This window comes from Bubalus kerabau, chromosome 2 (genome assembly GCF_029407905.1).
Source record: "Bubalus kerabau isolate K-KA32 ecotype Philippines breed swamp buffalo chromosome 2, PCC_UOA_SB_1v2, whole genome shotgun sequence".
Taxonomy (NCBI): Eukaryota; Metazoa; Chordata; class Mammalia; order Artiodactyla; family Bovidae; genus Bubalus; species Bubalus kerabau.
In genome coordinates, this window is record NC_073625.1 from 115,179,530 (window position 1) to 115,205,924 (window position 26,395).

Below are 26,395 nucleotides of genomic sequence, written 5' to 3' on the forward strand. Positions count from 1 at the left end.
GAAATAGATGTTTTTCTGGAACTCTCTTGCTTTTTCCATGATCCAGCGGATGTTGGCAATTTGATCTCTGGTTCCTCTGCCTTGTCTAAAACCAGCTTGAACATGTGGAAGTTCACAATTCACATATTGCTGAAGCCTGGCTCGGAGAATTTTAAGCATTACTTTACTAGCATGTGAGATGAGTGCAACTGTGCGGTGGTTGGAGCATTTTTTGGCATTGCCTGTCTTTGGGATTGGAATGAAAACTGACCTTTTCCAGTCCTGTGGCCACTGCTGAGTTTTCCATATTTGCTGGTATATTGAGTGCAGCACTTTCACAGCATCATCTTTCAGGATTTGGAATAGCTCCACTGGAATTCCATCACCTCCACTAGCTTTGTTCGTAGTGATGCTTTCTAAGGCCCACTTGACTTCCCATTCCAGGATGTCTGGCTCTAGGTGAGTGATCACACCATCATGATTATCTTGGTCGTGAAGATCTTTTTTGTACAGTTCTTCTGTGTATTCCTGCCACCTCTTGTTAATATCTTCTGCTTCTGTTAGGTCCCTACCATTTCTGTCCTTTATTGAGCCCATCTTTGCATGAAATGTTCCCTCGGTATCTCTAATTTTCTTGACGATTTCTGACAGAATGTGGTCCACTGGAGAAGGGAATGGCAAACCACTTCAGTATTCTTGCCTTGAGAACCCCATGAACAGTATGAAAAGGCAAAAAGATAGGATACTGAAAGATGAACTCCCCAGGTCAGTAGGTGCCCAATATGCTACTGGAGATCAGTGGAGAAATAGCTCCAGAAAGAATGAAGGGATGGAGCCAAACAAAAAACAATACCCAGTTGTGAATGTGACTGGTGATAGAAGCAAAAATCAATGTGTAAAGAGCAATATTGCATAGGAACCTGGAATGTTAGGTCCATGAATCAAGAAATATTGGAAGTGGTCAAACAGGAGATGGCAAGAGTGAACATTGACATTCCAGGAATCAGTGAACTAAAATGGACTGGAATGGGTGAATTTAACTCAGATGACCATTATATCTACTACTGTGGGCAGGAATCCCTTAGAAGAAATGGAGTAGCCATCATAGTCATCAAAAGAGTCTGAAATGCAGTACTTGGATGCAATCTCAAAAACGGCAGAATGATCTCTGTTCATTTCCAAGGCAAACCATTCAATATCACGGTAATTCAAGTCTGTGCCCCGACCAGTAACACCAAAGAAGCTGAAGTTGAACAAGAAGACCCACAAGACCTTTTAGAACTAACACCCCAAAAAGATGTCCTTTTCATTATAGGGGACTGGAATGCAAAAGTAGGAAGTCAAGAAACACCTGAAGGAACAGGCAGATTTGGTCTTGGAGTACAGAATGAAGCAGGGCAAAGGCTAATAGAGTTCTGCCAAGAGAACGCACTGGTCATAGCAAATCCCCCTTTCCAACAATACAAGAGAAGACTCTATACGTGGACATCACCAGATGGTCAACACCAAAATCAGATTGATTATATTCTTTGCAGACAAAGATGGAGAAGCTCTATACAGTCAGCAAAAACAAGACCAGGAGCTGACTGTGGCTCGGATCATGAACTCCTTATTGCCAAATTCAGACTGAACTTGAAAGTGGAGAAAACCACTAGACCATTCAGGTATGACCTAAATCCAATCCCTTATGACTATACAGTGGAAGTGAGAAATAGATTTAAGGGACTAGATCTGATAGACAGAGTGCCTGATGAACTATGGATGGAGGTTCATGACATTGTACAGGAGACAGGAATCAAGAACACCCCCAAGAAAAAGAAATGCAAAAAAGCAAAATGGCTGTCTGAGGAGGCCTTACAAATAGCTGTGAAAAGACGGGAAGCAAAAAGCAAAGGGTAAAAGGAAAAATATACCCATTTGAATATAGAAGTACAGACAAGCCTAAAGGAACAAAAAAAATTTTACCCACTCAGTTGTCTGTCTTAGTTGCTAATACTTTGGTGTTAATTCTTTCAGATATTTATTCTTCCATTATTTATACATATATGTATGTTGGTTGTCAGCTTTTCTCACTTAATGATATATCCATGTTAATGGATAAATATCTACAGTGGTTCTGTTTTTATTTTTTTGGTGATGGAGTCTTTTATATTAAGACTTTTTACTCTTTTCCAGATTCTAGTAACTATAATTATAGGCTATTAAAAGTAGGTACAGTTATAAGTTAGTAAAGAGAAGCAAAATAAGCATTGAAAACAGAGGGCTAGGTTTAAGCCAAATGTTCAGAATCATTTCCCAAGAGAAAGCTTCAGAGAATGGCAACTTACTTACAAATGCCCTCCCAAGACTTTCCAGTTCCCCATTGTAAATGCATGTATATTAGAGGAATGTGAGGACATTCTGAGCCCCTGAAATTGGCTAAGATGATGGTGGAGACGGTGATGGTGGAGGTGGTGGTGGTGGGTGGGTGGGGAATTCTTCAAAACATTAATAGTTGTAGCCTCTCTCCTCCTCCCCCTTCTTCCCTCTCTCCTTTTTCTCTATCTCCCTTTTTCTTTTTTTCCTTTTTGTCTGTTCCATCTCCTCTTGGGAGATCCTTTCCTGAAATCAGGGTTCTAGCCAGGATCCAGGATGCAGCACTTGGTTCTGATCCAAGTGTGGTTTTAGGTGGTAGTACTTTCCAGGACCCCTAAGAGCTGTGTGACGTGAGTCCTCTGTAGCTGTGATGGGCAAATCAGGAGTTTCTGGGATCTAGGGTAAAGGCTTTTGAGAACTTGTGAGTGGAGTGCTTCTGGGACAAGGGTTCCAGGAACCAGCACCTAAGGGCTTCAGGTGAAAGGGTTTCAGGCTAAATATTATGAAAACTGAAAGCTAAACTTACATCACCAACAAGGACAGCCCACCAAATAGATATGTTTTTTTTCTCTTCTGCTGAGCAACTGGAGATATTTCATGAACCAATTATGTTTGGAATAATTTTTTAATAGGAAAAAAAAGCCCACTGCCAAGTTCTGACAGGCATAAAGCATTACATCTGGTTATTCCACATGGATAGGCAAACAGGTTTGGGACAGAGGGAGCTGAGTTCCTGTGGCCTCCTGTGGTACCAGGTGATATCCAAGCCTCATTGGGATAGAATCCCTTTATTTGTCTCAGGATATGCAAGGAAGCTGCCCAGCCGGCCCAAGGCACTGCCTCTTGGGTTTCAGTAGAGACTAGTATGGGCCTCCCTGATGGTTCAGACAGTAAAGAATCTGCCTGCAATGCAGGATACCCGGGTTCAATCCCTGGGTTGGAAGGATCCCCTAGAGAAGGGAATGGCTAATACAGGTATAACCTAAATCAAGTCCCTTATGATTATACAGTTGAAGTCAGAAATAGATTTAAGGGACTAGATCTGATAGACAGAGTGCCTGATGAACTATGGACTGAGGTGCATGACATTGTACAGGAGACAGGGATCAAGACCATCCCCATGGAAAAGAAATGCAAAAAAGCAAAATGGCTGTCTGGGGAGGCCTGACATAGCTGTGAAAAGAAGAGAAGTGAAAAGCAAAGGTGACAAGGAAAGATACAAGCATCTGAATGCAGAGTTCCAAAGAATAGCAAGAAGATAAGAAAGCCTTCCTCAGCAATCAATGCAAAGAAATAGAGGAAAACAACAGAATGGGAAAGACTAGAGATCTCTTCAAGAAAATTAGAGATACCAAGGGAACATTTCATGCAAAGATGGGCTCAATAAAGGACAGAAATGGTAGGGACCTAACAGAAGCAGAAGATATTAACAAGAGGTGGCAAAAATACACAGAAGAACTGTACAAAAAAGATCTTCACAACCAAGATAATCATGATGGTGTGATCACTCACCTAGAGCCAGACATCCTGGAATGTGAAGTCAAGTGGGCCTTAGAAAGCATCACTACGAACAATGCTAGTGGAGGTGATGGAATTCTAGTTGAGCTATTCCAAATCCTGAAAGACGATGCTGTGAAAGTGCTGCACTCAATATGCCAACAAATTTGGAAAACTCAGCAGTGGCGACAGGACTGGAAAAGGTCAGTTTTCCTTCCAATCCCAAAGACAGGCAATGCCAAAGAATGCTCCAAACACCGCACAATTACACTCATCTCACACAGTAGTAAAGTAATGCTTAAAATTCTCCGAGCCAGGCTTCAGCAATATGTGAATTGTGAACTTCCACATGTTCAAGCTGGTTTTAGAAAAGGCAGAGGAATCAGAGATCAAATTGCCAACATCCACTGGATCATGGAAAAAGCAAAAGAGTTCCAGAAAAACATCTATTTCTGCTTTATTGACTGTACCAAAGCCTTTGACTGTGTGGATCACAATAAACTGTGGAAAATTCTGAAAGAGATGGGAATACCAGACCACCTGACCTGTCTCTTGAGAAACCTGTATGCAGGTCAGGAAGCAACAGTTAGAACTGGACATGGAACAACAGACTGCTTCCAAATAGGAAAAGGAGTATGTCAAGGCTGTATATTGTCACCCTGCTTATTTAACTTCTATGTAGAGTACATCATGAGAAACGCTGGGCTGGATGAAGCACAAGCTGGAATCAAGACTGCCGGGAGAAATATCAATAACCTCAGATATGCAGATGACACCACCCTTATGGCAGAAAGTGAAGAGGAACTAAAAAGCCTCTTGATGAAAGTGAAAGAGGAGAGTGAAAAAGTTGGCTTAAAGCTCAACATTCAGAAAACTAAGATCATGGCATCCGGTCCCATCACTTCATGACAGATAGATGGGGAAATAGTGGAAACAGTGTCAGACTTTATGTTTTTGGGCTCCAAAATCACTGCAGATGGTGATTGCACCCATGAAATTAAAAAATGCTTACTCCTTGGAAGGAAAGTTATGACCAACCTAGATAGCATATTCAAAAGCAGAGACATTACTTTGCCAACAAAGGTCCGTCTAGTCAAGGCTGTGGTTTTTACCGTGGTCATGTATGGATGTGAGAGTTGGACTATGAAGAAAGCTGAGCACTGAAGAATTGATGCTTTTGAACTGTGGTGTTGGAGAAGACTCTTGAGAGTCCCTTGGACTGCAAGGAGATCCAACCCGTCCATCCTAAAGGAGACCAGTCCTGGGTGGGGTGTTGTTTGGAAGGAATGATGCTGAAGCTGAAACTCCAGTACTTTGTCCACCTCATGCAAAGAGTTGACTCATTGGAAAAGACTCTGATGCTGGCAGGGATTGAGGGCAGGAGGAAGAGGGGACGACAGAGGATGAGATGGCTGGATGGCATCACCGACTCGATGGACGTGAGTTTGAGTAAACTCCAGGAGTTAGTGATGGACAGGGAGGCCTGGCATCCTGCAGTTCATGGGGTCGCAAGGATTCGGACATGACTGAGCGACTGAACTGAACTGAACTGAACGCACTCCAGTATTCTTGCCTGGAGAATTCCATGGACAGACGAGTCTGATAGGCTACAGTCCATGGGGTTGCAAAGGGTCAAACACAACTGAGCAGCTCAATTTCACCTTCTGAGACTAGCACAGCTGTCCTACTATATTCTAGGAGCATGGGCAACCTTAGCTGTAATTACACATCCCCATGGTGTTTCACACTTTGGGCTATTTTGTATAATATATCTGAGCCTCAGCAATGCCAAGTATGGATTGAAATAGCTCTGGTGGACTTTAGTCCATCACATGCATAGAATTTGAAAATAACTTTGAGGGAAGGGGGCAGCGAATAAGGCTAAAAAGGGAACTCCAAACCCACGTGATAGACATGTTTCAGTTTTCTTCTTCTTCAGGAGCCTTCTTGGACTCTAAATTTATGGACTGTTTGAAGTGAAGTGAAAGTGAAAGTTGCTCAGCCATGTCTGATTCTCTGCAACCCCATGTACTGTAGCCCACCAGGGGCCTCCATCCATGGGATTTTCCAGACAAGAATACTGGATTGGGTTGCCATTTCCTTCTCCAGGGGATCTTCCTGACCCAAGGATCTTTCCTTCTGCAGGGTCTCTTGTATTGCAAGCGGTCGCTTTACCATCTGAGCTACTAGGGAAGTCATGGACTCTTTAGTGTCTTGGGATTTAATAAGGTCAGTCTCATTTGCTTGGGCTGGGGGACCAGCTACAGAAGAGAGGGTTATTTGGATGCAAAACTTGGGTCTGACCCACCTGCTGTGGCTTTGGTAAAAGTTTTACAAGTTTATAAAGTTAGAAAGGTGTGAAGTTTGTTCCAAGGAATTACATCCCATCATGGCTTCAGGGGTCAAATGACTTGGTGCCAGATGACTTTCACACACTATTTTCCTAGATTCTTTCCTTATCCTGTGCCCCACATAAAGGCCATTTTGATAATTAAAGCCATAACCTTATCATCAACAAAATGAGAGTTATAGATTCTTCCTCCCTTTTTCCTTGTGGGAGGCAACAAGATCCCAGTGAGAAGGAAGGGCACAGGGATTGGAACACCTGGGTAGGAAGCCCAGAGCCACTCTGGCTATGTGTACAGGTCGCCTAACAGCCTTTCTACATCTACAAAGTGGGGATTATGTTTATTCCATCATAGCTGAAGTAAGTATTAAATGAGATAATGTACTTAAAAATGCTTTAAGTCTAGAGCACAAAGCAGATGTAAATTATCATTATTACTCGGGGCATATAATGACAGTGGATGAGATCATGTCTGGAACATGCTCAGGAAAGAGGAGCTAAAGATACAGAAAAGATTGATGCTGCTGCCCCATACCGGCTATTTCCCAAGAGAGGGAATGAGCTGACCAGTCTCTGAGTTTAAGTGAACTCTTTACGCCCCAGACTTCTGACACTGTTTGAGGGCCAGATTCCCAGGCGTAGCAGGGATTAGCCGGGAAACTTCCCACATTCTAAAGCTAAAGCTAGTGATTTTATGAGCCTTGTTCTGATGTTTATGTAAGTGTAGATCAGGGAGAGTTTGGGGTCAGAGGTGGATTTTGGAAATGGAAACATCATGATGCTTTGTACATAGAGCACGGTGGCCACTTCTCTTACATGCCCTTCTGCCCAAAGAGAACAAGGAAGCCTTGCTTACAGCTTTCAGAAAGCCCTGGGGGCCTACAGTGACCCTTCCCTCTACCTTCTTTAGGGTTATGTCAATGTATCCATGCCCTGCCAGACCTTACTACCTAGCCAACTTTGTCCCATTTATTGCTTCTGAGTTCACATAACCTCTGGGCTTCCCCAGTGGCTCAGCAGTAAAGAATCCTCATTGCTTAATTTCCCCTTTGTTGTATTGAGGGAGGGGAGTTGTACTTAATTACTCATGATCATGCCAAGGTTCTCATGATGAGCATTATGGGTATAGTCTGGTCATGGAAGATACTGCTTGGTCTGTAAAAGTTAGGAACTTTCAAGAACTCCAGATAATAAGGTGAATGATGAGATATGAACCCGAACTCTATGACCCTTCCCTATCTCATAGTTGATCTCCAGCTATTCGGATTCTGCCCTTTCCCTTGGAGGCCATATGTGGGGAGACTTTGATCTCCTGCAGCATCTCTGCTCCAAGGAAATGCTCCAGTGGGTGAGTGTCTTCAATTGATCACCTAAGGAAACGAGAAAATGTTGTTTACTCTTTGAAAATGGAGATCCTGAGGTTTCAGAGGGCCCTGGGTTTTGGGGGACAGTTTGTGGTCAACGGTCCTTGGTGGATATATGGTGTCTCTTCTGTCTTAGAGCAAATCTCTGAGTCTGGTCCTATTTGAGAAGGGAGTGCAGGTAGCCCCATTCTTTGTGTAGGTCTCCTTCCTCTGTCTCTCTTGCCCCCTTCAGCCCACTCCCTACCACCGTTCCATATCACACAGCCACTGTTCTGGACATATTCCACAGTGAGGACTAGAGCTAGGCTCTCTGACTCCTACACTGTGCTTTTCTGAACAGAGTGGCTGTTCTTCCTGAAGAACCAAGTGCCACTTCTTCTTTTTACCCCCAGCAAGCTTTCCATCACCAACCCTGGCTTGAGGGGAAAACCCCAGGACTGTGCCTCTCTTAGCTCCTTGCCAAGAGCTCTCATATCCTCCCAACTTTCCAATCTGGACCTTTGCCCAAGCCATTCTCTTGCCTGGTAGATTCCTCCTCTTAGCCTTCACATTTTAGACTTTTTGAAGTTGACTCAAAAACGTGCCTGTTTTTGAAACCTTCTCCAGGCCTATACATTTACCCAGTCATTTGTTATCCAGTGTACACCGAGCATCACATCTTCACTTTGTACTGTCACACCTCATTTTCTTCTCATCATTAGAGAATGAACTGCTCTATGTCATTTCATAGAGAACCAAGATTTAATCTTAACCACTTCATGCTGAAACTTTTCAAAGTTCATCTTTATTGATGGTAAACTTTCTGAAATACAGTTTAAACTTTCTATGGTTTATATATAGATCATTCTGAACATAATTCATCTTTTTTTTTTTTTTTTGGATGCCTCAGGATGCATGGCCATGTTCACTAATTTCAGTCATGAGTACAAAGACCTTCAGGGCCACAGCAGAGGCCAAGGTTTTCCTTTGCCCTTACTGAGGGTCCTTCCCAACACTTCAGAACCTTCTAGGGCTGGCTTGCATTCAGGGAGACCTGACTGGGTGAGGGAATGTAGACCCTAGAGCAGTATGTGTCACCTCCTGTGGGCCCTGGAGCAGTCCTGTGGCTAAAACCCATATTTCTCTTGCATGATGGTGATGATGATCTTAGTGGCACACCTGGGGAAGGTGAGATATAAGTGACCTGGACCTTCTAAAGCCACTGAAACCACAGTCCCAGAGTGCATCAGCAAGATAGGGAGAGAGACAATGATTCCTCTAGAAGAATCTGAAGAAAATGATCATTTTCTTCTTCTAGAAGAAGAAAATGATTCTTCTATTATTCCTCTGATCTTTGCATCACTCCATCTTTATTTTGCTGACTTTTATTTAAAAGGCCCTAAGCTTTTCAGTCACATCACCTTGTCAGTCTCACACACATAAGTACCCAAGGACTGGCCCTTGCCTGTCACTCTGTGCTGCTGTCGGCTCCACGCCATCGGCATGAGGGCTTTGATATTTATGTGATGGTGATAAAGAAGGCTTTCAACCAAAGCCTATCGCAGCATTCCAGACAGAGGCTCTTGGGAGTATTGTCTGAGAATCAGCCTCACTTTTAAGTATTTTCAAATTTGACATGTCTCTTATTTTTTTCCTGCTGTGGGAGACAGCTCAGGGTCCTGGGTAGTTGATGCTGGCATTGTGCCAGGGGAAATAATTTCCAAGATTTCATAGGTGATTATTTTTGACTGGATCTTTTTTGCATATATATATATATATGTCATATCAAAATCATGTTTCTTCTGAGCTATGCTGAGTAGTGTCATAAAATCCAAACTGAGAAAGCTGAAATCACTGACTGGGGCTACATAGAGATTGTACGTTTTTATATGATAGAATATGTCACACTGATTGGTCAAGCATGAATGTCTTCGGGAACCCAGAACTAGGAAATGCATCCATCTCTAACATAAATACATTTATAATGAAAGTTATTTGTATTTCTAGATGTTACTCCATTGACAAAAATATATTAGATCCCCATGTTTTCCTTTTAAATTTCTTTTATTTAGTATTTTTCAAAGTTTGAAAGAGATTCCTAATTGTTACAATAACAAGCGAAACCTTGCAAAGATATGTGTAAATAAAAATGCTAATTATCCCTCCATTCCCACTTCCTAATCCCTTACTCCCAAGGCAATCACAGTTAATTTGTATGTTTTTCTTCTTACACAGACAAAAAGAAGCAAACACATGTAAACATAAAATTTGGTTTATTTTTTGGAATAATTTCTAAAGAATGCCCTGCATATAATTTTTTTACTTCAAATGATTTTCCCATTTTTTTGACTATAAAATTAATACATGCTGACCATAGAACATTTGGAAACAAGAAAATAGTGGGGAAAATCATATCCCTAATATAGCTTAGAGATAGTTATATATAAACTATTAATATTTATTGGCAAGTTGCCAGTCAGCACAGAAAAATGCAAAGAATGTTTTGCTTAGAGTCAAATGAGTGTGAATTCCACCTTGACATCTACTATTCAGCAGCTATGTGAGCTTATTTGAGATTTCAAATTCTTTCACCTTTCCAAGCCTCGGTTTTCTTATCTATAACATGACATAATAGCATTGCTACCTTACACTGTAGTAATACTTGTAGATGGGTCCAAAACTGGCAGCCACCATCACCAGTAGTAGTTTTTTCCAGTAGATAGGTAGGTAGTTAGGACCAGAACCATACTTTGATTTATGCTGACTTCTTCATTTGATCTTACATCAGGGATACTTCCTCAGATCACTAGATAGTCTTCAAAGCATAATCGTGAGGACTGCCTCATTTGGTCGTACCACAGTGTATTAAAAGTGTTGTCTCAGTCATGTCCAGCCAGACTCCTCTGTCCCTGGGATTCTCCAGGCAAGAATACTGGAGTGGGTGGCCGTTTCCTTCTCCAGGGGATCTTCCCAACCCAGGGATTGAACCTCGGTCTCCTGCATTGTAGGCAGAGCCACCAGGAAAGCCCACAGTGTAGTAACCTCCCCCCAGTATTGAACATTCTGGTTATGTTTATTTTTTACTTTTATAAACCATAGTTACTGTATTTAAACTACTAGGTAAACTGTTGAATTCATTATAGTCCTAAATTCTCCAGGTTTTTCTGGTCATTAATAATATTACCATTCATTCAAAACCTGTAGCTCTTTTGGGGCAAAACATGAGGTTTCTGTCACCTTAGAATTTCAGCCCAGGCTGTGAGCCCTACGCTTAGAGAGTGCTTTTGGCACCCCACTCCAGTACTCTTGCCTGGAAAATCCCTGGACGGAAGAGCCTGGTAGGCTGCAGTCCATGGGGTCGCTAAGAGTCGGACATGACTGAGCGACTTCACTTTCACTTTTCACTTTCATGCATTGGAGAAGGAAATGGCAACCCACTCCAGTGTTCTTGCCTGGAGAATCCCAGGGACAGGGGAGCCTGGTGGGCTGCCGTCTCAGGGGTTGCACAGAGTCAGACACGACTGAAGCGACTTAGCAGCAGCAGAGACTGCAATTATAGTCACCTAGGAAGCTTTTACAGGCTTCCCTGGTGGCTCAAATGGTAAAGAATCTGCTTCAATGTGGGAGACTTAGGTTTGATCCCTGGGTCGGGAAGATCCCCTGGAGAAGGTAATGGCTACCCACTCCAGTACTCTTGCATATAGAATTCCATGGACAGAGCCTGGTGGGCTACAGTCCATGGGGTCGAAAAGAGTCAGACATGACTGAGTGACTAACACACTTTTGTTGTTGTTGAGTTGCTCAGTCATGTCTGAATCTTTGGGACCCCATGGACTGTAGCACACCAGGCTTCCCTGTCCTTTACTATCTCCTAGAGTTTGCTCAAACTCATGTCCATTGAGTCAGTGATGCCATCCAACCATCTCATCCTCTCTTGTCCCCTTCTCCTCATGCCCTCAATCTTTCTCATCATCAGGGTCTTTTCCAATGAGTCGGCTCTTTCCATCAGGTGGCCAAAGTATTGGAGCTTCAGCTTTGGCATCAGTCCTTCCAATGAATATTTAGGGTTGATCTCCTTCAGGACTGACTGGTTGGATCTCCTTGCAGTCCAAGGGACTCTCACGAGTCTTTTCCAGCACCACAGTTCAGAAGCATCAATTCTTCAGCGCTTAGCCTTCTTTATGGTCCAACTCTCACATCTGTACATGACTACTGGAAAGATCATAGCTTTGACTATACAGACCTTTGTTGGCAAAATGATGTGTCTGCTTTTTAATATGCTGTCTAGGTTTGTCATAGCTTTTCTTCCAAGGAGCAAGCATTTTTTAATTTCATGGCTGCAGTCACTGTCTGCAGATTTTGGAGTCCAAGAAAAAAGTCTATTACTTTTCCATTTTTTCCCATCTATTTGCCATGAAGTGATGGTACCAGATGCCATGATCTTCATTTTTTGAATGTTGAGTTTTACGCTAGCTTTTTCACTCTCCTCTTTCACCTTCATCAAGAGGCTCTTCAGTTCCTCTTCACTTTCTGCCATTAGGGTGGTATCATCTGCATGAGATTATTGATATTTCTCCTGGCAATCTTGATTCCAGCTTGTGATTCATCCAACTTAGTGTTTAGAATGATGTACTCTGCATATAAGTTTAAGTTTTTAAAAACATATGCTGCCGGATACTCCCCTCCCCCACCTCCTCCTTAGCTCCCATTCTGATTTGAGTAATCTGGGGTAGGACCTGAACACTGCTTTTCTCCCCCAGGCTCCTTGGTCTACTGCCCAGTCCTGTCCTATGCGAACCACAGGATTAGATTTCTTAAGGCTTCTGCCATCTGAGGGACTATCAGAAAAGCAGTATAAGCTAAGGAGGTTGTATGGGCTCCCTCACTGGGACTTCCTTGATGGTCTTATGATCTAAAAGAACTTCTCCACTGGAAGACATTTTTGCCCATCCCCCACCCCCACCCAGGGCATGTCTGTCAATGTCCGAGGAATTTTGGGGTTGGCATCTGGGGAAGGCGTTGCTTTTGGCATCCTGTGGGTAGAGGGCAGGGATGCAGCTAAACACCCTGCAGTACAGAGAACAGCCCCTGTGTTAATTTCCTAGGGCTACTGTAACAAAGGACCACAAACTGGGTGGCTTAAAACAACAGAAGTGTATTGTCTCTCAGTTCCGGAGGCTCAAAGACGAAAATCAAGGTATTGGTAGGTTAGTTCCTTCCATAAGGGAGAATCTGTTCCGAGCCTCTCTCTGGACTTCTGGTGTTTGCTGACAATCTTTGGTATTCCTTTGTATCACCCCAGCCTTGGCCTTCGCGTCACACAGTGCCCTCTCTGTATCTGTATGTTCCTGAACTCATATTTTTATAAGGCCACAAGTCATAGTGGATTACAGCCCACCCAACTCCAGTCTGACCTCAACTAATTCTACCTTCACTGACACTATTTCTTAAAAAAAAAAAAGGTCACATTCTCAGGTACTGGCCATTAAGGTTGCAACATACCTTTTTGGAAGAACAGAACTCAACCCATAACAGCCCCCTAACATAGAATTATCCAGCCCAAAATGATATCAGTGCTGCTGTTAAGAGACCCTGTTCCATAGAGTCTATGGATGAAACCCAGGGAGGTTAGCTATGATAAGAACAGGGCAGATAGGGGTCCAGGGTCCACGAAGTTGAAAATGAGCAGGAACACCATTCATAAAGAGGGTCATAGGCAGTGGGCTCCCTTCAGATCGGAATGTGGACTCTTAGGACTATATGTGACCACATGGGGGTGAAAGGGCTCGAGAAGCATTGTGCCCACTGGGGCAGAAGCAGAAGTGTGGACCAGCCCCTCTGCTCATTCCCCCTTTCACCTGACCCCCATTTCCCTGGGTCAGGCACATCTTTTTCTGTCTGCCCTTTTCAGGATAGAACAGAAGAGAAAGTAAGTCCACAAGCCCCAAGGCTTTCAGCAGTATTTTCAAACCAACTGTCTTTCTCCAAAGGCCTGCCTTCTCCCTCCTCCCGCCCACTGCCTCCCACCAACAGCCAAACATAGAATATGGAAAACAGGAAAAACAGCAACAGTGCAAAGTTACTCTTTTGAGAGAGAACAGCATTTTGGGTACAGCTCCCTGCCTCCCCAGTCTCTTGAATTGCCAAATCTTGCAGCAGGTGGCCCTACTTATCTCTGTTCCATGGAGATCCTGTCTCACCAACCGCTATTTTTTTGGCTTCAAGAATTCCACGTGAGAATGAACTTCTATAGGGCCAGGCTACTGGGCAAGCCACAAATTCATATCTGAACACTTAGGTCTGCCTCCTTCACTTCTAAAACATTTTTGTCCTCATTCTTCTTTTGTGGTTACATGTTCCCCTCCATTATTTTGCCCATTTGAGCTGAGTGACGAGGAGGAAGGAGGGGAAGGGTAGCCAGGGTGGAGACTGTGTTATCAAATTCCCATAGTGCTGGGGTGGTGGGTTGCTTCCCAGCAGCAATATAGTTGCCAGCTGGCTGCATCTGGGACTTGCTTAGTGGGAAAAGGATTAAATACTTCCCTCTGAGTCGGACACGACTGAGCAACTTCACTTTGACTTTTCACTTTCCTGCATTGGAGAAGGAAATGGCAACCCAATCCAGTGTCCTTGCCTGGAGAATCTCAGGGACGGGGGAGCCTGGTGGGCTGCCGTCTATGGGGTCGCACAGAGTCAGACACAACTGAAGCGACTTAGCAGCAGCAGCAGCAGCAGCAGCAGCAGCAGGAGCAGTCTTCAGAGCTTTGTGTCTGCATGATACTCTCCTGGTTTTGATCTTCTAATTGCTCAGCTCCCTAGGGCTCTCTCTTCTCACTCTTCTTTTAATCCCAGCCTGCAGCTCTAGGCCAGCCTCTGGCCTCTAGGTCCCTTCCTGTGTATACCGTCTTCTTTTGTTCAGTCTGAGCATCAGGCCTGGCCCAGTCTCTGCCATCCACTGCTCTCTCTGCCCTGGAGGCGTAGGTGGGAAGAGTCAAGGAGAAAGTCCTTCCTTGCTTTGTGTCTCAGTCCCCTGGGGTGGCCACATTTTCTGGAATCTGGTTGGTCCTTTCTTACAAGCTGGTCCTGATGTTTTCTGACAGATCATGTTTTGTAACCAGTATTGGCAGCCTCTAGGATTGACCCTGGCTTTTGGTCCAGAAACAAAGCATTGCTTTTTATCATTATATTAAATAGGTAATATGCTAATAGTTAATTCTTGTTATCTCTTCTGCTGTTTTGCCTGAGAATACCTAGATATTCAGCTTCTGGCCTGCAACTGAAAGAAAATACATCAAGGTTAAAGCGTAGCCTGTAAATGAAGAGGGTTACTGAGGATAAGAAGGAAAGAGAAAATCAGTAAAGGAGAACACCCTGGTAAAGAACAACTGCTATTCTTTTCTCAGAATTACTCAGTCTAGGTGTTCTTAAACACATAAAAGTTAGACTGTAGGAAATAAAACTTTACTTTAAAAATGTGGAGTTCTGAAAATACACCACTTATTGTTAATAGGAAGAGGTGTTGAAACATTTTAGACGTGCAGAGGAAAATGCTTTCCAGCAAGTAGAGATGTGTATGAGAATGGGACAGGGTGATGATTGTATATGTAAATGTGATAAAGCCAGTGTTTAGGTTCCCAGAGATACTCTCAGCTCCCACACTATTTGTGTTGGGAAGTATTGGCAAGTGCAATAGTTATTTTTGGTATCAGTCCCAATTAGTAGACTTGTAGCAGATTTGTATAGACAGTCTCCAATTGAAGGAGCATCTGATTAGGAGTAGTCATTAGTTACTCCTTGTTTGGACACACAAATCGTCCTCATGGAGACAACTACTGTTTATTCCTTTATTCAGGATACGTAGGCAGATGTCCTTCCAGCAGACATAATGTGGTGGGTTAACCCATCACTGGTACCAAGTGGTTTCCTCCTTTCTATCCTATTGCTTCCCACCAAAGACCACTTTGCTATCATCAGAGTCCATCCCTTCTTCCTCTCCAAGAGCCAACAGATGATGGAGAAATATGTGCCTGATGCCCTGGAATGAAAACTGAAAAGCATTTTCCTGTATCACCCTAGTTATACATTTTGACTGTACTGATGTGCTATATCAGTGAGCTTGCGTACGCAGTCATGTCTGCCTCTTTGAGATCCCATGGACTGTAACCCCCAAGTTCCTCTGTCCATGGGATTTTTTTTTCAGGCAAGAATACTGGAATGGGTTGCCATTTCCTCCTCCAGCAGGTCTTCCCAACTCAGGGATCAAATCCGGGTCTCCTGTATCTTCTGTATGGACGGGTGGATTCTTTACCACTGAGCCACCTGAGAAGCTAGTACTATAGTTTAAATATGCTATGGAGTCTTCCCAGTGGTAAAGACTCTGCTCTTCCACTGCAGGGGGCTCAGATTTAATCCCTGATTAAGTAACTAAAATCCCACATGCCATGCAGCTTAGCCAAAAAAAAAAAAAAAAATGCTATGTGCTCAACTGATTTTCTCTATTTTGTCCTGGGAATCTAACTCCCATTTACATGGACTATACACTCCCAGTGCTAAGTAAGTGTCTTACAAAGGAACTTTTGGATCACTACTTATCCTTAAACTTAGGACTAGCTACACTAGGAGATAAGGCAAATGTCCATTTCCAAGCCTGGAAAAATAATCGTCAGGAGGGGAGAGTTCTATACTGGTCCTCTGATTGTTACATCCTCCGGTCCACACTAACCTCTTTTGAATTATAAGAGGAACTTTGGCCTTATCCATCCTCATCCATCCTCATCCCCAGAGCACAGGGCCCAGAGTGCTAACTTCAAGTGTTTTCACTCACCGCCTCTTCCACACTCTGTCTTTAAAAAGCCTACTTATCCTTCTGCTTCAGCCTAAGGAGGCTGAAACCACAGCTAGATTGCTGGGATGCCAATGTTTTTAGAGACAAGTTATCCTGCAATGCTCTATTTCCTCCCTGAGGAAAGGCATAAAGTCTTGAGCCGAGGCTGCAGCAGGGGGAATGGAAGGAAGGCATACCTCAGAGCTCTTGTGGGTTCACTTTCAGACCACTGCAATAAACCGAATACCAAAACAAAGTGAGCCACATGAATCTTGGTTTCCCAGTGCATATAAAAGTTTTGTCTGTTAAGTATGCCATAGCATTATGTCTAAAAAAACAAAGTATATGACTTTTTAAAAAATGCTTTAATGCTAAAAAAAATACTAACCATCATCTGAGCTTTCAGCAAGTTATAGTAGTAACATCAAAGATCACTGGTCAGAAATCAACAAAGATAATGATAATGAAAGAATTTAAAATATTGTGAGAATAACCAAATGTGAGGGATTATGGTTCAGCTCCCAGAGTCCCTAGAATATTGTTGTTCAGTCACTCAGTCCTGTCCTACTCTTTGCAACCCCATGGACTGCAGTACGCCAGGCTTCCTTGTCCTTCACTATCTCTCGGAGTTTGCTCAAATTCATATCCATTGAGTCGGTGATGCTATCTAACCATCTCATCCTCTACCACCCACTTCTCCTCCTGCCTTCAATCTTTGCCTGCATCAGGACCTTTTTCAGTGAGTCGGCTCTTGGCATCAGGTGAACAAAGTACTGGAGCTTCAGCTTCAGCTTCAGCATCAGTCCTTCCAGTAAGTATTCAGGGTTGATTTCTTTTAGGATTGACTGGTTTGATCTTGCAGTCCAAGGGACTCTCAGGAGTCTTCTCCAACATCACAGTTCAGAAGCATCAATTCTTCAGCGCTCACCCTTCCTTATGGTCCACTCTCGCATCCATGACTACTGGACAAACCATAGCTTTGACTGTTTGGACCTTTGGTGGCAAAGTAATGTGTCTGCTTTTTAATATGCTGTCTAGATTTGTCAGACAAATCTAGACTTTTCTTCCAAGGAGCAAGTGCCTTTTAATTTCATGGTTGTAGTCACCATCTGCAGTGATTTTGGAGCCTGAGAAAATAAAGTCTGTTACTGTTTCCATTTTTTCCCCCATCTATTTGCCATGAAGTGATGGGACCGGATGCCATGATCTTAGTTTTTGAATGTTGAGTTTTAAGCTAGCTTTTTCACTCTCCTCTTTCACCTTCATCAAGAGGCTCTTCAGTTCCTCTTCATTATCTGCCATTAGGGTGGTGTCATCTGCATATCTAAGTTACTGATATTTCTCCTGGCAATCTTGATTCCAGCTTGTATTTCATCCAGCCCGGCATTTCACATGATGTACTCTGTATGTAAGTTAAATAAACAGGGTGACAATATACAGCTTTGATGCACTCCTTTCCCAATTTTGAAACAGTATGTTGTTCCATGTTCAGTTCTAACTGTTGCTTCTTAACCTGCATACAGGTTTCTCAGGAGGCAGATAAGATGGTCTGGTATTCCCATCTCGTGAAGAATTTTCCATAGTTTGTTGTGATCCACACAAAGGCTTTAGCATAGTCAATGAAGCAGATGTTTTTCTGGAATTCTCTTGCTTTTTCTATGATCCAGCAGATGTTGGCAATTTGATCTCTGGTTCCTCTGCCTTTTCTGAATCCAGCTTGAACATCTGGAAGTTCTCAGTTCATGTACTATTGAAGCCTAGCTTGGAGAATTTTGAGCATGACCTTGCTAGCATGTGAAATGAGTGCAGTTGTGTGGTAGTTTGGACATTCTTTGGCATTGCCCTTCTTTGGGATTGGAATTAAAACTGACCTTTCCCAGTCCTGTGGCCACTGTTGAGTTTTCCAAATTTGCTGGCATATTGAGTGCAGCACTTTAACAGCATCATCTTTTAGGATTTGAAAAAAGCTCAGCTGGAATTCCATCACCTCCATTAGCTTTGTTTGTAGTGATGCTTCCTAAGGCCCACTTGACTTCACACTCCAGGATGTCTGGTTGTAGGTGAGTGACCACACCATTGTGGTTATCTGGGTCATGAAGATCTTTTTTGTATAGTTCTTCTTTGTATTCTTGCCACCTCTTAATATCTTCTGCTTCTGTTAGGTCCATACCGTTTCTGTTCTTTATTGTGCCCATCTTTACATGAAATGTTCCCTTGGTAGTTCTAATTCTCCTGAAGAGATCTCTAGTCTTTCCTATTCTGTTGTTTTCCTCTATTTCTTTGCATTGTTCACTTAAAAAGACTTTCTTATCTCTCCTTACTGTTCTTTGGAACTCGGCATTTATTTATTTATTTATTTATTTTTTTTTTGGAACTCGGCATTTAAATGAGTATATCTTTCTTTTTTTCTCCTTTGCCTTTCACTTCTCTTCTCTTCTCAGAAATTTTGTAAAGCCTCCTCAAACAAGCATTTTGCCTTTTTGCATTTCTTTTTCTTGGGGATGGTCTTGATCACTGCCGCCTGTACAATGTCACGAGCCTCCGTTCACAGTTCTTCAGGCTCTCTGTCTACCAGATCTAATCCCTTGAATCTGTTTGTCACTTCCACTGTATAAACATAAGGTATTTGATTTAGGTCATACCCAAATGGCCTAATGGTTTTCCCTACTTTCTTCAATTTAAGTCTGAATTTTGCAACAAGAGGTTCATGATCTGAGCTACAGTCAGCTCCTGTTCTTGTTTTTGCTGACTGTATAGAGCTTCTGCATCTTCAGCTGCAAAGAATATAACCAATCTGATTTTGGTGTTGACCATCTGGTGATGTCCGTAGAATATGCCTGCGGTCAGTTGCCATCTCGGCTCATCCCCTGTGTGAAGAACCTAAAAGACAATGTTTACTGGTAGCAGTGGCCATGTTGAGAACAAGGTTAGGTCTGACTGATCCACATTGGTTTCACCCCCTGCTCCAAGTTCCCAAAGAGCCCACAATGACCACCATCATTGACTCCCAGACATGAAAATGTCCTCCTGTGCAGAGCTGGTCATGTCTCCCTTTGCTCACATTTTCAGATTTAGTCTTTTCATGTCAATTTGCTGTCCTGATCGCAACATTCTAGGAGGAAACACCCTCAAAGATGGCACTGTCTCCTCTTAGCCTCTCCTGTTTAATTTCTAAATATCACCCAAAGAAAAGTCTTTAATGTCCCTCTTTCCCAAGAGAAAAGCAAACAAAAAAACAACATATATGATGCTGTTTGAGTCATTCACAGGGTCCCTTTAGGAATGGCCACCACCACACTGCCCAGCACCCACCCTTAATTCTCATTAGGATTTTGACTAGATGTCCTTTAAAGAAGTCAGAACTTGAATCTGGAGGTCCAACCACATCTCCAATTGCACATCCCTTAACTCTCTGAATACACTCATAATTTGCTATCTTCCTCATATAACACTTAAGTGACAACTTGAAAGAAATAGGAGTTTATTTTGTTTCCTTTGGAAATGAAACCACTGCCTTTATGAAGCTGTTTTAATTCTGGGACATTTAACAACTTTGATTTTGCCGAAGATCTCCCAACAATGATATGTTGAAGACATTGTTTTTGACTTAGCTTTTTGTGTAATGTCAGAAACCCATAATCCTTTCCCTTTCTCACATCCAGGGATACAACTGTCCATTTTAGCAAAACTCAATCCAATTTTTTGAGGTAAATCAATGAATAAGTCCTTGATGCCACCACCTCTCCCCCTGTTCTTTCTCTTTTGTTAATGAAGGTCTGACTCAATCAATTCATGTGGAGATTGACAGTAACCCAGTCAGGGTTAACCTGAGGGACACTGTGGAATCTTATCAGGAAGTGCCTTCTGATTGGAAGTTAGTGGTTGGAAGGAGGGCAGATGTGGTTAGAAAAGTTCTATAAAAGCATCAATCATCAAAGAAGAGATGCAGAAGCTTCTCACTCTGGAGTCACTGCCTGTGTTCTCCACCAAGTCTGAGGTCTGAGCAGCCCACCAAACAGATCAGAGCTGGATTCAATTCAGAGAAGAGTCAGGATGAGTGTTCACAACCCACCCAGATTTGTGAACTTAGCAGCAGTAAGCCTGATGAGAGACGAAGCCTCAGCCATCACCTCTTTGGAGTATCTGCCTACTGAGCTCTATCCACCATTATTCATGGTCACCTTCTCTGGCAGGCACAGTGAGACCCTGAAGGCCATGGTGCAAGCCTGGCCCTTTGCCCACCTGCCTCTGGAGGGCCTGATGCAGCAGCCTCACAAGGGAACCTTACAAGCAGTGCTGGATGGCCTTGATATCCTGCTGGCCCAGAAGTTTCACCCCAGGAAGTACAAATTTCAGGTGCTGGACTTGAGGAATACTGGCTGGGACTTCTGGAGGACGTGGTCTGGAGACATGGACTATGTACCCTCAAGCTCACTGATGGCACCAGTGGCTGAGGACATGTCAAGGACAAAGCATCCCTTGGCTCCCTTGGAGGTAATCATAGAACTTTGTCTCAAGAAAGAGGCCTGGGTAAATTCCTCACTTACCTCTTCATGTGGGTGGGACAGAGAAAAGGCTCTATACAACTATGCTGTAAGAAGATGAAGATTATTTCAGTGGCTACGGAAGATATTAAGAGAGTTCTCAGTTTAGTGACAGAAAAGGCGATGGCACCCCACTCCAGTACTCTTGCCTGGAAAATCCCATGGACGGAGGTCCATGGGGTCGCTAGGAGTCGGACATGACTGAGCAACTTCACTTTCACTTTTCACTTTCATGCACTGGAGAAGGAAATGGCAACCCACTCCAGTGTTCTTGCCTGGAGAATCCCAGGGACGGGGAGCCTGGTGGGCTGCCGTCTCTGGGGTTGCACAGAGTCGGACACGACTGAAGTGACTTAGCAGACTTAGCAACAGTTTAGTGAAGCTGGACTGTGTACAGGAGGTGGATTTGAGTTTCACTCAGAAGCTGTCCACTCTGGTCAGCTGAGGATCAGCTGGGCAAGATGAGCAATGTTCAGAAACTCCTTCTCTGCCCCATTCATGTGTCTGCTGTTGAGGAGCAGGACAATCAGCATCTTCTGCAATTTACTTCTCAGATCCTCAGGCTGCAGTACCTCCAGTATCTCCTAATGGAATCTCCATCTTTCTTGGAAGGCCATCTGAGCCAGATACTCAGATGCCTGAAGACCCGCCTTGGACAACTTCTCAATAACCAACTGCCTGTCTAGAGAATCTGACTTGACCAATCTGTTCCAGTGACTGAACATCTATCAGCTAAAGGGCCTGAATCTGAGTGGTGTTATCCTGACCAGCTTTAGTCCTGAGCTCCTCCAAGTGCTGCTGGAGAAAGTTGTAGGCTCTCTGAAAGAACTGGACTTAAACCTGTATGGAATCATGGACTCCCATCTCACGGCCATTCTGCCTGCCCTGAGCCACTGCTCCCAGCTCAGGGTCATCAACGTGTGTGGAAATCTCATCTCCATGGCCATCCTAGAGAGTCTCCTGCATCATACTGATAGGCTTCCTGATTTAAGTCTAGAGCTTTATCCTGTCCCTCGGGAGAGTTACAGCACTCTGGGTATTCTTCATCAGGAGAGACTTGCCCAGCTACAGGCTGAACTTTGGGAGATTCTTACAGACTTAGGATGTCCCAGGAAGATTTGGGTTAGTCCCAGCCCCTGTCCTCACTGTGATGGTGACATGTGTGATCACCTGAGTTCCGATACATAATGCTGTAACACCCTGCCTAGTTGTTGCTTCTATCAGAAGCTTTCTTCAGGACACTTGGAAACTGAAATCTAGGACATAGGTACATTACGAAGGGAAAACACATCCCTGGTTTCTGTTATCAGCTCAGTGTGATTGAGAAAAGTAAATGTGATCCAGTAGGGGTGCAGGATTCCAGAAAGATATGTTGACTTGGGGAGTTGATGGTACTGTCAGAGATGTGTTTATAGAGTCAAATATGAACCTAAATTCCTGGAGGATTCAGTTTGGGACTTTTAGAGATGTGTTTTTAAAGTCAAATATGAACCTAAATTTCTGGAGGATTCATGTTTGAGTTATTTGTGTATGCACAGCTGTAGAGATGATCAGATATAAAGAGACCTTCAATGTAAATGAATAAATGCCCTCCATGATATTGAAAAATGCTTTATTACTAGAAAATGCTAGCCATCATCTGAGCCTTCAGTAAGTCCTAGTAGTAACATCAAAGATCAATGATCAAAAATCAACAAAGATAATGATAATGAAAGAATTTAAAATATTGCAAGTATTACCAAAATGTGACATAGAGACATGAAGTGAGCTGATGTTGTTGGAAAAACAATGCTGATAGACTTGCTTAACACAGGATTGCCACAGACCTTCAGTTTGTAAAACAAAAAGCAGGATCTGCAAAGCACAATGAGGTGAAGATGAGATTCATGCCCATCAACATAAGGGCTGAATTATCTAGAACCTTTTACCTGGTAGACACAGGCATGGAGGGAGGAAAGAACAGGAAATGCAGCCATCCATATGGCCTAAATCTCTGACTCAGGGCTCCAGTTACCACAGGCCCTGCCTAAAAGCCCCAGGGGCTGAGGAATTGATGTCCCCCTACTCATAACCTATTTTTGCAATGCCAATTAGGAAATGTCATCAAGGGATCAAACCCAAGGCAGAGGATAGGAGACTGAGGAGCCAAAGAATGCCTAGGAACTGTACTCATAGTGAGTTGGATTCTGGCCCTGGGGTAGAAACTCTTGTTGGCTTGGTCAGAAGGTGAGAAGGTTTACCCCAGAGGCAGTGGAAAGCCACTGGACAGTTTTACGTGGAAGAGAGCTATGACTGAGTCTGAATTTTAGAGGCTCTTTCTAGTCATAATGGGGAGGAGGGCTGGGAAACAGGTAAAGAAGGGAGCCCAACTTTTAGTGCTGACCCTGTTGCCCTCCCAATTGTGATCCTTGCCCCAGTGGGACAAGGATTGCCCAACTGGGGCAATGACAGGTGTCAGTGAATTGCTCCATTAACACTTTAATTGATATTCTATAAGCACATTCTTATTTCACGATTCTGCCAGGAAATAGGATAAACCAAATGAGATTAAACATTGAACATAAATTCTAGCATATAAGATCTTGTACCAAGTAGTTGATGGGGCCAAGGATTGAACATTAGGATTGGTGGGGATTGATGTATTCTTTAATTTATTAATTAATTCATTAAATTTTTATAGAGCACTTACTTGGTACCAGGCACCAAGGGAAAGAAGTGAAAGACTACCTGCCCCTAAGTGGATGAGAAAGGCAAACACTGGCATTAGAATATGGCAGGAACCAAGAAGAGGTTTGGCACAGATCACTCTGAGAGCTCAGAGGGGCTCATATAGGCCAACTTTGGGAGGGAAGTGGATCTCAGGGTGGACTTCCTTGAGGAAGTGACACCTGGGCTGGGTCTTACAGGGTGAGTAAGAGTTGGTCATGGAAAAAAAAGTAGGGGAAGGATAACCTAGGCAGAAGCACAGGGGAAGACCCAGTGCTATGAGTTTCCAGAAGTATAAGCAATTTATTTCACAGGCTGTTTTAGGGCAGTTGAGGCTGAAGGGAAAAAACAAGTGTCAGGTAAAGAGGGGCCTTGCATGGCACCCTGAGGGGTTTTACCCCAGAGGCAGTGGAAAGCCACTGGACAGTTTTACGTGGAAGAGAGCTATGACTGGGTCTGAATTTTAGAGGCTCTTTCCAGTCATGATGGGGAGGAGGGCTGGGAAACAGGTAAAGAAGGGAGCCCTGCTTCTAGTGCTGACCCTGTTGCCCTCCCACTGGCTCTCCTGTCCCTCTCACTGTAAAATCTATTATCTGGCCCTTCCCTGCCTTATAAATATGATTTCCTTCTACTCTCCAATTTTAATGAGGTTAGCTCAACTTACCCAGACATGACATGCTCATTCAAGCTCTGAGTCTTGTTTGTTCAGTAGATATTTAGTAAGTGCCTATTGTCTACCAGCCATGGTGTCTGGCGTGAAGAACCCACAATGAGTGACACATGGGACCTATCTTTAAGCACAGACCACAAGGGAGGTACCTCTCTTTACATGGTGTTATTTTTGTAAAGACAGCAGTCATATTGAAGTAGGAATCCTACTTCACTATGACTTGATCTTAATTACCTCTGCCATTACTCTGTCTCCAAATAAGGGCCCCATTCTGAGGTCCTGGGGCTGAGAGCTTCAACATGCAAATTTAGAGGGGACACAATTCAACCTTTAACACCCAGGTCTTCAGGTGAGTGAACTCTCCGGGGACCGGAGACCATTCAGATATAGGCAAAGTAAAGCACCACGCACAGTCATTGCTACAAAATCCATTCCACTTCTCCACTCACTTTGCACTTGATCCTGACTATTTCTGCTGCCAGTTTCATATCATCACCAGTTCACTTGTTCATCACTCTGTTGCGCCTTGTGTCATTATAAGGGTGTTGAGAAATATAATGTACATCTGAGCCGCCAGCTCTAATTAAGGGTCTGTCTGGAACTCTCTTTTACAGGAAGCCTACCCAGGAAAAATTGTATCCATGGCATATATGTACTAACTGACATACATGTATTGCAGAGGCAGTGACTCCATCCTGATGAGCAATAATTACAAGTTGGTTGCTTTTCAAAATGCTCTGGAGAACATAGACAGGGGTTTGGAGGAGAGTGTGTGTGTAAGAATGAGTGTGTTCATGTGTGCGTGCATGCGGTAGCGTAAGATAAACAAAATCACCAGACACCTCCCCAACCTTCCTGCAAGCTTTAAGCCTTTGCTGGGCACACAGGGAATTGCCTGCATCTCCTCACTCTGGCTGTGGCTGCTTCCTTCTGTCAATTCCCTGAGTTCTGACCCTTTCCCCTCCAAAGAGATAGCTCTGTTCCAAAAGATAAACACCAGTAGTTATAAGGGACTTGGGGGAAAAGTCATGCAAGTTTCCCAGTTATTATTTCTCTGGTGTTCTCATATAGAAACACAGCTGATCTTTGTGGATGAGGTATTTTCAACTCTGGCAGTTACAGCCTGAGCGGTGAGGGCAGTGATGGATCTCCCTAAGGGTAGGGGATCCAGGCGAGGCTGAGGAATGGAGATTCTAGCATGTCTGCTCACTTCTTTCCAGGGCACCCCACCTGGGAGAAATCCCAGGCACAGAGGAGGCACTGAGCTAGTACCCGCTTGTGCTGAGCTGCTAGGCAGGCTGCTGGCTTGCTGGGAGGTGGTGGGTGAGCTGGGCGCTCAGCTCTTCCGTGCCAGATTAGGGAGCTCTGGGCTCAGTGCCCACGCACTGCGCTCCAGCTCTGGGCAGCCCTGGTGGGCTGGGGGAAGACGTGAAGCTCCATTCGTGACTGCAAGTTGACTTTTCCTCACTGTCGTTGCTGGCAGAATACATACACCAATGCGGACAAGCTCCTAGAAGCGGCAGAGCAGCTGGCTCAGACGGGGGAATGTGACCCGGAGGAGATCTACAAGGCAGCTAGACACCTGGAGGTGCGCATCCAAGACTTCGTGCGCAGGGTGGAGCAGCGGAAGCTTCTGCTGGACATGTCTGTCTCCTTCCATACTCACACCAAAGAGGTATGGGCAGTTAGCAAGGAGGGGCAGTGGGCTGGGCTGCTTTTTTCTGGCAACAGTCAGGTCGATCTCCTAGCTCCCCGAGGTCTGCCTGGTGTCCTGGGTGGTCTGGAAGTTACTAGCCTCCTGAGGTTGATGTTATTAACAACTTGCTCCTGATAATTTACACTGAGGTCTCAACCAATATGGGGCAAAATTTCCTCATTATTTCTAGTGAGGAGAGGGCTGGGGAGGCAGATGGTTTGGGGGGGTCTGTTAGAGCATTCAGTCTACAACTGGAGAAATTTGGAAATTCCTAGTATAGAAATAGTCACCTTAAGAGGCAATAATAGAGGATCAGAGATTTCTTTCCCACGCAACACCCAGTTTCTCTTGGTTGATGTTTCCCATCAGAAATCAGAGTCCTGCAGAACTTAAATCATCTTTCCTACCAGCAGGGAATATACAGAGTTCGCAAA

At 43.8% G+C, this 26,395-nt stretch overlaps 2 protein-coding genes across 18 annotated transcripts in view; both read left to right on the forward strand.

Moving 5' to 3' along the window:
• Nucleotides 1–26,395, forward strand: part of KALRN (kalirin RhoGEF kinase) — a 705,836-nt gene that overhangs the window by 347,292 nt on the left and 332,149 nt on the right. For all 16 annotated transcript variants that reach the window (XM_055568424.1, XM_055568425.1, XM_055568444.1 and 13 more), the window contains one exon: nucleotides 25,749–25,940. In XM_055568424.1, coding sequence (XP_055424399.1) covers nucleotides 25,749–25,940 — 192 coding nt within the window. The remainder of the gene's footprint in view (nucleotides 1–25,748; nucleotides 25,941–26,395) is intronic.
• On the forward strand, nucleotides 20,297–22,547 carry LOC129643633 (melanoma antigen preferentially expressed in tumors-like). Of its 2 annotated transcripts, none has more exons than XM_055568448.1 (2): nucleotides 20,297–20,839; nucleotides 21,502–22,547. In XM_055568448.1, exons 1-2 carry the CDS (start codon nucleotides 20,399–20,401, stop codon nucleotides 21,508–21,510), a joined length of 450 nt encoding a protein of 149 aa, XP_055424423.1. In that variant the 5' UTR covers nucleotides 20,297–20,398; the 3' UTR covers nucleotides 21,511–22,547. The 2 variants fall into 2 exon arrangements, with proteins under 2 accessions (XP_055424423.1, XP_055424421.1); XM_055568446.1 differs by having other exon boundaries at nucleotides 21,444–22,546.

Coding starts and splice junctions, on each gene's coding strand:
- LOC129643633 (XM_055568446.1), top strand. CDS start 20,399: ATGAGTGTTCACAACCCACCCAGATTTGTGAACTTAGCAGCAGTAAGC. Junction 20,840..21,443: donor ATCCCTTGGCTCCCTTGGAG/GTAATCATAGAA, acceptor TTTACTTCTCAG/ATCCTCAGGCTGCAGTACCT.